Source organism: Portunus trituberculatus, chromosome 36 (assembly GCF_017591435.1).
Source record: "Portunus trituberculatus isolate SZX2019 chromosome 36, ASM1759143v1, whole genome shotgun sequence".
Lineage (NCBI taxonomy): Eukaryota > Metazoa > Arthropoda > Malacostraca > Decapoda > Portunidae > Portunus > Portunus trituberculatus.
Genome location: NC_059290.1, coordinates 11,774,217 through 11,785,945, shown reverse-complemented (window position 1 = coordinate 11,785,945; position 11,729 = coordinate 11,774,217). Strand labels below are relative to the sequence as shown.

At 42.4% G+C, this 11,729-nt stretch overlaps 2 protein-coding genes across 2 annotated transcripts in view; both read left to right on the top strand.

Moving 5' to 3' along the window:
- LOC123513710 overlaps positions 1-4,332 on the top strand; it is a 14,310-nt gene extending 9,978 nt beyond the window's left edge. The window contains 1 exon segment of the mRNA XM_045271085.1: positions 4,161-4,332. Within this exon segment, the coding sequence (XP_045127020.1) occupies positions 4,161-4,189 (29 nt within the window). The 3' untranslated portion in view covers positions 4,190-4,332.
- LOC123513590 (zinc finger CCCH domain-containing protein 10-like) lies at positions 4,205-11,387 on the top strand. The gene is made up of 5 exons (XM_045270839.1): positions 4,205-4,213; positions 4,297-4,418; positions 7,058-7,193; positions 8,206-8,649; positions 10,890-11,387. Exons 1-5 carry the CDS (start codon positions 4,205-4,207, stop codon positions 11,385-11,387), a joined length of 1,209 nt encoding a protein of 402 aa, XP_045126774.1.
- Positions 11,388-11,729: the final 342 nt, after the last annotated feature.

Below are 11,729 nucleotides of genomic sequence, written 5' to 3'. Positions count from 1 at the left end.
TGTGTCTGTATTTCCAAGCTGTGTTGTGAATACATGTGGTTTTCCTCATGTTGATATTCTTGGTTTGTTAGTGTAATGAAACAAATGCATAGACCAACAAAAATAATGAAAAAAAAAAAAAGAGGAATTTTATAGGTATTGATGCACGTGTTAAGTTTTCCTTGTAGTTTTATTTATTTATATTTTATTTTCATAGTTTTTAGATATGATAGATAATACTAATGACAATAATAATGATAAAAGGCAGGACAAGGGAGAAAGGGAGAGACAGAAGGGTGCGTATGGGTTTCAGATACGTGTAGCAGCAGTACTATAGGGCTTATTCACTCATTGCAGCTGTCTTCATTGAGTTGTGGCGCGTATATTGTTCCTGGATTAGCGTGATGTACTATGAAGACACACGAGAGAGAGAGAGAGAGAGAGAGAGAGAGAGAGAGAGAGATGATTCATTCAGCTTCATCTAACTGCAAATATAATGATACCAAAAAAATTATTGTAAACAGGAGAAAAGAAATGGAAACTGCCTGGAGAGAGAGAGAGAGAGAGAGAGAGAGAGAGACGGATTTAGCGTAACTCCTCTCTTTAAATACAAACCTGAATTAGGACCATCCTATCGTAACTACCCTCCTGACTCAAAGCCCACGTGTCCTTACCATCCTAACTACACCTAGTATCAACCTTCAAAGTCCAAGATATACGTTCAATAAAGCGAATAAACCCACAGTATTTAGTTACGCTAACGATCTTAGGCAACTTCACCCGCTAAACTCTCTCTTTCTCTCTCTCACCCTTAGATGTTAAGAGTTCACATTTTTATCACCCCCTTTTCTCCCATTTTTCACCGTGTTTGGGGGCGAATATTAACGTTTTTAGACACGGAAATGCCTCAATGATATATCCCAGTGCAGGTAAATGCGCGGGAATGTGTAAAAAGGTCGAAATTGCTGGTGAAATAAGGAGCTATTGAGGTGATGTCTGGCGATGTGTCTAACATTGTCAAGGCAGGCCGCTCAAATATTGATAGGTGATAGACAAGCGTTAGATAAGCGGATAGATAGATAGATAGACATACAGGCAGACATTTAGAGATAGACAGGAGGTATTGGTGGCCAGTGTAGATGGACAGAAAGAAGGGGAAGTAGAGATAAGATGAATAAATGGATAGATAGACTGACAGATGAGTAAGGAAGTGAATAAGTGAAAGAATGGATAGATGGATGTTGATAATAGCTATATCATTATTTCTATCTATCTATCTATCTATTTATCTATTATCGTTATCAACAGGAATATAACAAAAAAATACTAAATAAGAGAGAGAGAGAGAGAGAGAGAGAGAGAGAGAGAGAGAGACTCCGGTTGCATTAATATTATAGCGCACGTTAGCAATGATTTTTTCGTGTGTGTGTGTGTGTGTGTGTGTGTGTGTGTGTGTGTGTAAGCCAACAGATGCCACATACCACCATTGCCAGAGCTTATGTCCAGCAGCATTAGTGAAAATAAAGAAGTATATTTTGCTGTAGGGAACATAAAAGATACGGGTGTTTCTCTTACTCTCACAAAGAAGTCTTATAAATTCCTTAGTGTTTTAAGCATATCTTGTATTCATCACTTCTTACAGGTTCTAGGGGAAGTATATGAGTTTTTAAGCGTTTCTGTGGTTCTATAATACTTTATCAGGCTCTAATTGAAGTATAGAAAAGATTTTAAGGATATTTTCGTGGTTCTAGTGATAGTTGGCAGGCTCCAGTGGAAAAATACTAGGCCTAGGGTTTTCAATGGTGTTTTCATGGTTATAGCAATAATTTTACACCATTGATAAGGCAAGCATAGTAAATGAAAACTACTGATTATTATAAAGAAGGAATAAATATAGAAACAGATGAAGCAGAACACACAGAAACGAATTATGAGAGAGACACTGCAAGAGTTAGATTGATAAAGATATGATTCCCTAGACGTGTATAGAGATGACCATTGACATGATTAACACTAAACACATATAAAGCGGTGAATGGATAATAGATAATAAAAAAGAGGAAGTTAGTGTACAAAAAGGAAGAGGAAATAGATAAACATCCGTTTGTATGAGCAACACTGAACACAAGAGGGCAGCACATTGACCCAAAACGGCTTCTAATGAGGGAGTGAAAAAAAATGTTCTTATCTTCTCGTTTTACTCACTTACTACTCATTCCTCATTATTCCCACTTAGCAGGGAGATACATATAACATTGATCTACATATCCTGGTCTTTAAATACCCATGTAATCGTGCATAAACCTCGCAAAATGCCGGTAAAATTCGTGTGTTTCTCTGTGTGGATACAAAAAGATGGCTTGTTGCTATGATTTACTGGTCTTTATCAAGGTCTTACTCAGTTCTGGTCTTGCGTAGCGTCTTTGGGTGACTAATGGTATGAGTGAACACTGTGCAGAGAGTGTAGGAGGAATAAGAAAAGTAAAAATGGGTTGAAAGTTAAAGGCTTGAGTCAAATATCTACTAATTTAAAAGTGTTTAAGGATTTGTTAGATCATGCTTGCCACGTCAAACATTTTCGATTCAACTATGCCACATATACGAAGTGTCTGGCATACTTAGACAAGGCGTGATGGATAAAAGAGATAAGAAAACTATAAAACAGGGAGATAAAAGCATTTGAAAGCAAAAAAAATACACAATACAGGTGGTTTTTGAAGGTGAAAAGCATATATAAATACACTGAAGACTCTTAATGAAGTAATTCCACCTGTATGAAGCTTCTGGAGGGTATGAAATAAGAGAAATGAGGTGAAATAAAGAAAAATGAGCCGTTGGGGAGACGAACAAACACTCCCTTCTCTGTGTGTGTGTTTGGGTGAAGGTCGGAGAGAAATTCATCACATTTTCTCATCTCCTGTCGATTCTGGAGGTGAGTTGAGCCCGTGCCTGGCCTGTGTGGGGTGTGAGTCCCTGGCCTGCCCCTGGGTGGTGGGTGCAGCCTGGTAGGGGGAGGTGTAAAGGGTGTTCTGGGGTGTGTATTGGAAGGTGATTGCCACATGCACCAGAGCTAGGGGTGACTCTCTCTCTCTCTCTCTCTCTCTCTCTCTCTCTCTCTCTCTCTCTCTGTGTGTGTGTTGTGGTTGTTGGTTTTATTTGTGGTATAGGTTTTGTTATTGCTGTTGTTATTATTATTACTGCTGCTGCTACGTTACTACTACTGGTACTACCACCACCACCACCACTACTACTACTACTACTACTACTACTACTATTCTTCGACTTCTACTACTACTACTACTACTACTACTACTACTGTGCCTCCCGAGTTAGGTTAGGCAAGGTAATGTTAGATTGGGTCAGTGTCCATGAGAGGGTGGTGTGTCTACATGAGAGGGAAGCATCTCTGGTTAGGTTAGGTTAGGATCTTGAAGGGGAGGGGTTGCATGAGATGTTCAAGCCTTCAGGTTAGGTTGGGTTGGGTTGGTATTCTTAAGGTGAGGAGTTCTGGATTTTGTCTTTTTTCGTTTCTTTTTCTTTTTCTTTTGTTTACTATTTCTTTCTTTTTCTTTTTTTCTTTTACTTTTTTTTCTTTTTCTTTTTCTTTTTTCTTTCTTTTTTTCTTTCACTTTTTCTTTTTCTTTTCTTTTTTTTTTTTTCTATTCTTTATTTTTTTTACTAGCTGTTAGTTTGTAATGTTTGTATGTTTGATATTCCACGACTGGTGCTTTGTTAGTTTGAGTGATGATGACTGTGCTTCTCTGTAGGGTCCAGCACCTCCACACACCTTCATTTCCACTAATCCTGTTTCTCTTTGGCCAACTGCTAACTACTAACTACTGACTACTAACTACTGACTACTGACTACTGACTACTAACTACTAACTACTGACTACTAACTACTAACTACTAACTACTACTACTACTACTACTACTACTACTACTACTACTACTACTACTTACTGTTACTGTTACTGTTACTACTACTACTACTACTACTACTACTACTACTGTTACTGTTACTACTGTTACTACTACTACTACTACTACTACTACTACTACTACTACTACTAACTACTAACTACTACTACTACTACTACTACTGAAAAAGACAACCGAATTTACATGAAAAAAAGAAGAAATTCTAATGACAAAAATTAAAACCTTCACTTTCCTTGCAGGCATCAAAATGAAATGGTTGAGGGAATGAATGGCAACGTTAAGGATGAGGGGGGTGGTGGTGGCGGCTGTGGCGGCACAGCAGACGACGACAACATCTGCCGGGACTTCCTGCGCAACGTGTGCCGTCGGGGGAAGCGTTGCAAGTTCCGCCACCCTGACGACGGAGAGCAGGGGTCCCAGGTGGTGACGCAGGTGAAGGCCGACCTCACCTTCTGCCACGACTACCAGAACGGCCACTGCACCAGACCCATGTGCAGGTGAGGACAGGGATGGAGAGAGAGAGACTTTTTTATTTAGATTCTGAACATTGTTGCCCTCAAATATGAGTGGAGCTTCTCATTAAGACTGCAGGAGTAATTTGTTTTAATCTATCTGTTCTAAAGTGTCTCTTGGGTCAGGGTCTGAATGGTGGCCCAGGGAATGCATGGTTGGCAGATCTTGAGGAAAACTAAGCTGTCCTTGAGAAAAGTGCATTGATCAACAGAAAACAACTATTACTCTCATCAGATCAATTACATCATCAATTAGCTATATGTTTCAAACCCAGGAGACACTTAAGAGTTGTGGCTTAGTGGCTTACCAGCTTTTTATGTAGATTTTGACCTGTGGCACCTTCAGATATCAGTGAATTTTCCCATGAGAACTGTAGAGTAATTTATCAGTGGCTTGGTGGCTTTTTATCTAGATTCTAAGCACTGGCACCTTCGAATACAAGTAAAGCTTCCCACTAAGACTGTAGGAGTAATGTGTTAGTGACTTAAGGTTGGGAGAAAAGCTGAAGTGAGGCAGAAAGATTGATAGAAGTAACAAAACAGGGAGTAGATCATAAAGAGACAGTAAATTGAAAGATATTACTGCTGGAGGGATAAGAGCAAAGAGAGGACAGGAAAAAGGAATAATAAAAGTCATCATAAGTCTTTCTGTGATTCTAGTGACATGTTAACAAGTTTTCTGCATTATCAAAGGGCTGTAGTTGAAGTCACATGGGTTTTAAGGGTGTTTCTGTGATTCTAGTGACATGTTAACAAGTTTTCTGCATTATCAAAGGGCTTTAGTTGAAGTGACACAGGTTTTTAAGAGTCTTTAAAAGGTATTTCTGCTGTAGGGACAAGAACTGAGATGGGACAAAAAATAATAGATACTGAACAGACAGTAGACCACAAGGAAACTGAATTGAAAGGTGGTGCAGGGATGGGAGCAAAGGTGAGGCAGGGGGGAAAAAATAGGTGGGGAAAGGTGACATTTAACATACATAGGCAAGGCAAGGGAGGGTATGGGAGGGAAAAAAAAGGTAGATAGGCCAAAGTTGTGGTTTGTTTAGGTTGATGTAGTTACGCAAAAATTGTTCCCTTGTGTGTTTGCTATTTTGTTTGTTTCTTCTTTTTTTTTCTTTTCTCTTTTCTTTGTGTTGTCTTCTCTCTCTTCTTCTTCTTCTTCTTCTTCTTCTTCTTCTTCTTCTTCCTCTTTCATAGTGTTTTCCTCTCCTGTCCTCTTCCTAACCTCCTCTTCTTTCTTTTCCTTTTCTCTTCTTTTCTCAATGTCTTCATATTCTTAACCTCCTCTTCTTTTTCTTTTTTTTCCCTCTCTTACTTAGTGCCTTCCTTTCCTTTCCTCTTCTTCCTCTTCTTTTTCTTCCTTTTCTCTTTCTCAGTATCTTCCTCTCCTTTCCTTCTCTTCTTTTCTTGCTCCTTTTCTCTTCCTTTCTCAATGTCTTCCTCCCTTTTCCTTTTCTTCCTTCTCTTTTTCTTCTCTTTTTCTCAGTGTCTTCCTCTCCTTTTCTCTTCTTAATCTCCTCTTCTTTCTTGTTTGCTCTCTTCCTCCTCCTCCTCTTCCTTCTCCTTCTTCTCCTTCTCCTCTCCTCCTCCTCCTCCTCCTCCTCCTCCTCCTCCTCCTCCTCCTCCTCCTCCTCCTCCTCCTCCTCCTCCTCCTCCTCCTCCTCCTCCTCCTCCTCCTCCTCCTCCTCCTCCTCCATAAGGCAAGGGAGGGTATGGGAGGGGGAAAAAAGTAGATTAGGCCAAGGTTGTGGTGGGGAGGTTAGTGAGGTAGGCAAAATGATTCCCTCTCAGCAAAAACAACAACAACGCATTAATTTGAATATCTGATCAAGTAGCGCTAGTTTGTATTATGTAACGGACAAACAAGAGACATTTCAAATACAGTATCTCTTGTGACAGCTACTTTTTTATTTATTTACTTTTTACGGAATAGGGCAGCTGGCCGAGAGTAGTGAAAATGTAAAGAAAAGGTCCACTTGATTGCCAGTTCCCTGAAAGATTAAGAGAGTTAGCCAAAAGTCATTCTCAGATGTCTTTACTTGTTCTACAGCGGCCTCTAATCTTTAAAAACTGGTTAATTTATTTATTTATTTTATTTATTTATTTTTTCTTTCTCTCTCAGTTGTTTTAGATGGTTATAAAGATTCCATGCCTTGCTTCCAGTTTGGTATTAGTGAAAAGGTTAGTCTCTTCAGTGCCAGGATGTGTTTTCATTCTGGTTACTACATTGGCAACTTCAGAAACACATGTTGGGATTAGAATAGTAAAGACTCTCGCCATTAACCCCTTCACTATCATGACACATTTCCATATTCATTCTGGTTACTGTTTGGTGATACAGCTTCAGAAACTCATGTGGAGATTCAAATAGTGAAGACTGACCATTAATCTTTTGACCCCTATAGATCCTTCCTAACGTCAATAAAATCTAATTGTACAGAAATTTTAAGGTAAAGAATGTGTCCCAGTACTGAAGGGGGTTAATCCTTTGACCTCCATAGACCCTTCCTAATGTAAATATAATAATCTAATCACACCCAAAAAATCAAGGTAAAAATGTGTCTCAGTACTGAAGAGGTTAAGCATCCACATTAACATTTCCCACTCAAACACATCCACAGGTTCATCCACTGCACCTGTGAGGACGAGAACTATTACCTGCGGACCGGAGACCTGCCACCGCACATCCTGGACCAAGCCATCCGCAAGGGACACCTCGGCGACGTTATGCTCAATGGAGATGTCCCAATATGCAAGGTGGGTGCTGGGACATGAGGGATGGCTGTGTGTTGGTGCAGTGTGTCTTGTAACCTTGTGATTTTTTTGATGTAGTGAGAAGTGAAGTGAAGAATTGGTGTGTTTTGGTGTTATGGTGCATTGTGGGACATTGGGAACTGATTTTTGTTGGTCCGAGGGTGTCTTGTAACTTGTAAACTTGTGATTTTTTTGTAGCAATGAGAAATGAAGCTAAGAATTTGTGTGTTTTGGTGTTATGGTGCATTGTGGGACTTTAGGACTGGTGTGTGTTAGGTGAGTGTCTTAGTAACTTCATGCATTGTGTTTTTGTGTTTCTGTGATTCTTTTGTTGCAGTGATAGGTGACATTAAGAATTGATGTGTTTGTCTTGTCCATGTTTGTCTTGTGTGGCTGTTCATGATGTGTGTGTTGGTCTGAGTGTGTCTTGTAAATCCATGCATTGTGTTCTTGTGGCTTTGTGGCAGTGAGAGGTGGACTGGCTTAAGAATTGGTGTGTTTTTGGTCTTGTGGTGCTTTGTGGGACTGTAGGAACTGGTGTGTGTTGGTCCGAGGGTGTCTGTAACTCCATGCATTGTGTTCTTGTGCTCCTGTAATGTTTTTGCAGTAGTGAGAGGTGGTTCTTGTCAGTTAAGGAGAGGTGAAGTTATGAAGTGCTGAGTTTTGGTCTAATGGTAACTCCCTCACCCACTTCACCTCACCTCACTTCATGCTCTCCCTCCCTCACCCACTCACCTCACCCACTCACTCACTCACTCACCCACCTCACCCACTCACTCACTCACCCACCCACCTCACCCACTCCCATCACATCTATCTACCCCACCCACTCCTTCCCTCACCCACCCACTCCCTCACTCACTCCCTCTCCCTTCCTCCCTCCCTCTTCTCACCTCACCCCACACACTTCCTCCTTCACCAATTCCTTTCCTCATCCACTCCTTCCCTCACTCACTCCCTCCCTCACCCACTCCCTGACCCCTCCTATCACATCTAACCTTCCCACCTCCCACAGGACTACTTGATGGGGGAGTGTTGCCGAAGACGTGGCGGGAAATGCAAGTTCCGCCACTTGTCCCAGCGTGAATATGAGCAAGAGATCTACGGGACGAGCCTGCGGGACCTTGAACACAATGGGGGGAACTACTACGAGACGCCCCCGACCCCCCCAGAGACCAAGGCGCCCCCTGACCCCAAACGACAGCGACTGGAGCCCAAGGTCATGCAGGTGGAGATGCCTCGGGATGGGGACTTCCTGCACCCTCTAGACGACCTCGGCAGGGAGATGACGGCACGGGACCTTAGGGACTTCAGGGATAGGGACCGGGAAAGGGATCGCCGCGGCCTCGAGGAGATTCTGCTGCTGAGGAAACAGATGGATGTGCTGAAGAAGGAGAACGCCAGCCTGAAGAAGGAGGTGTCAGATCTTAGGGCCACTAATGAGTTTCTGCTGGATCAGGTATGTGTTCATGTGTTTGTGTGTGTGTGTGTGTGTGTGTGTGTGTGTGTGTGTGTGTGATTTTTTTTTCTTCATTTTAATATTTTTTTTTACCTATTTATTTATTTTTTATTTATTTATTCTTTCTTTCTCTCTTTTTCTTTTTCTTTCTTTCTTTCTTTCTCTCTTTTATTACTGGTTCATGTTTCCTTTACTCCTCTTTTTTTTCTTTTTCCTTTTTTTTTCTATACAGCTGTTTTTATTTATTTATTTATTTATTTATTCAGAAAACATTTTATGACAGTTCTGATTTATTTAGTTGTTTCATATCATTATTAATGGTTTATGTTTCTTGATCTTCTCTTTTTGTTCTTCTTTTCATGTTCTCTACATATTTATTTATTCATTTATTTTTTGTGTGTGTGTGAATTCTGAAGACATGACTTTCCTAATTAATTGATCCTTTTCATGTCATTATTATTGGGTCATGTTTCTCTTTCCCTTCCTTTTCTTATTCTTTCTTGTCTCGTATGGCTGTTTTTGTGAAGACTCAAGACTGAAGACCTCTTTTCTGATTTATTTGTCTTTTTTATGTCTTATTATTGGTTCCTGTTCCTCTTCCTTCATTCTTATTGGTTCCTGTTCCTCTTCCTTCATTCTTATTGGTTCCTGTTCCTCTTCCTTCATTCTTATTGGTTCCTGTTCCTCTTCCTTCATTCTTATTGGTTCCTGTTCTTCTTCCTTCATTCTTACTGGTTCCTGTTCCTCTTCCTTCATTCTTATTGGCTCCTGTTCCTCTTCCTTCATTCTTATTGGTTCCTGTTCCTCTTCCTTCATTCTTATTGGTTCCTGTTCCTCTTCCTTCATTCTTATTGGTTCCTGTTCTTCTTCCTTCATTCTTACTGGTTCCTGTTCCTCTTCCTTCATTCTTATTGGTTCCTGTTTGTCTTCCTGCTGTTTCTCTTCATTTCTTGTGAATTTTGAAGATTTTGAAGACTATTTTCTGATTAATTTGTCTTATGTTGGAGTGTTGTTATTGGTTCCTGTGCTCCTTTCTGCTCTTTCTCTCCTCTTTCTTGTTGTGTGTGGTTGTCTTTGTGAATTTTGAAGGGATTGAAGCAAATATTAACCTAAAACATGAAGTATTCTAAACCCCTTCAGCACTGGGACACAATTTTTACCTTGAGATTTGTGTACTATTAGATCATTTTATTGACATTAAGAAGGGTCTATGGAGGTCAGAAGATTAATGGCCACAGTCCTCACTATTTGAATCCTCACTTGTGTTTGTGAAGCTGTGTAAAATCACCAAATAGTCACCAGAATGAATATGGGAACACGTCATGATACTGAAGGGGTTAAGTAACATATGTGTAAGGCCTTATATATCCTAAGGAAACTAACTAAGGACTCCTAAACAAGGCGCTAAAGGACTCCACAATCCCTGACATACTGGAAACATATCAAACCAGAATCACAACTGACAACATTTCTGCAAGCCAAGTCAAGCATCTGTGACTTTTGGGAACTGTTTAGACGTGTGAAGCTGTTTAGACATGTGTGGAAGCTGTTTAGACATGTGGAAGCTGTTTAGACATGTGGAAGCTGTTTAGACATGTGGAAGCTGTTTAGACATGTGGAAGCTGTTTAGACATGTGTGGAAGCTGTTTAGGACTCAAGCCTCATACTGAGATGCCCCAACAGACCACACCAAAACATTCCTGACACCTTTGGAGCCTGGAAATAACACCACATAGCTAGGAATTCTGAAACACCACTAACTGTACACCCAAACACTCCCTAAAGAAACACTTGCAACACTGAGGGATTAGTAAACCACTCACAACCAAGGCTCACCCACAGGCATCCTTAAAGCTCACCCACAGGCATCCTTAAAGCTCACCCACAGACATCCTTAAAGCTCACCCACAGGCGTCCATAAAGCTCACCCACAGGCGTCCTTACAGCTCCTTACAAACCCCCCCGAGTATCCTTAACCCCTTCAGTACCATGATGCATTTCTTTATTCATTGTTATACAGCAGCAGAAACTCATTTTGGGGATTAAAATAGTGAAGACTGTCACCATTAATGTTGTGACCTCCATAGACCCTTTGTAATGTCAATAGAATGGTCTAATGGTACGCAAATCTCAAGGTAAAAATGTGTCCCAGTACTGAAGGGGTTAACATGCACTAGGACACCTCCCTAGTATAGAGGACCCCAAGCAGACCCTGACCCAGCATTCCTCCCCCGGCACAGGTGACAACACTGCGGCTCAGCAAGGCAGCGGGCGGCAGCATGACAGCGGTCACTGTGCCCACGGTGAGCCTGGCCACCACCATCCCTGTGGCTACCAGTGTGCAGCACCTCTCTGGGGCACGCCTCTCCCAGCCCATGCCCATCACCTCTGACGGCTCTGTGGTGGCACTCCCCCAGGGACCCCCACGGCCACCCCCTCCCCAACCGGCACCCCAGCAGGCTCCTCCACAATCTTTGGCGCCCCCTTCCCAGCCAGTGGGGGTCGCTCCTCCTGGCCCAGCAGTGGTGGGGTCCATAGGAGGTGTCCAGGTGTCCCTCCCGCAGGTCTCCACTGTGTCCCTGAACCCACAGATCGCACCCTCCACCTCCATGACCCCAACCATGCCCCCTCCCTCGGCCCAGACGCTGCCCCAGGCCATCTCCATGAGTGGCACCACCGGCCATCTGGTCTCCTACCCCATCATGACCCAGCCCGTCCTTCGGCCTCAGCTACAATGAAGCCAGGCGCTCCACCACGGCCCCACCACGCTCCTTTCCTTCACCATCCTCGACTGGCCACTGCCCCTCCCCGCCACGCCCCAGCAGTCCTCTGGGGCAGCTTCCTGGGATGAGGCAGCGCCACAGGGACCATCCTGATGCCTCTGTGCTCCCTCTCCTGTCTGTGAGTGTGTGTGGCTGTATGGCGTTCCCTGCTGTGGTGTGGTGTGGTGTGGTGTGGTGGTGCGTTCCCTGCTCCCCATGAGTGTGGTTTGTGCAGTTCTTATGGTCCTCTGTGTGTTTTGGACAAGCAGGGAGGGGTGGAAGCAATGCGACATGGCCTTATCTTCTCTGTTCGTCACC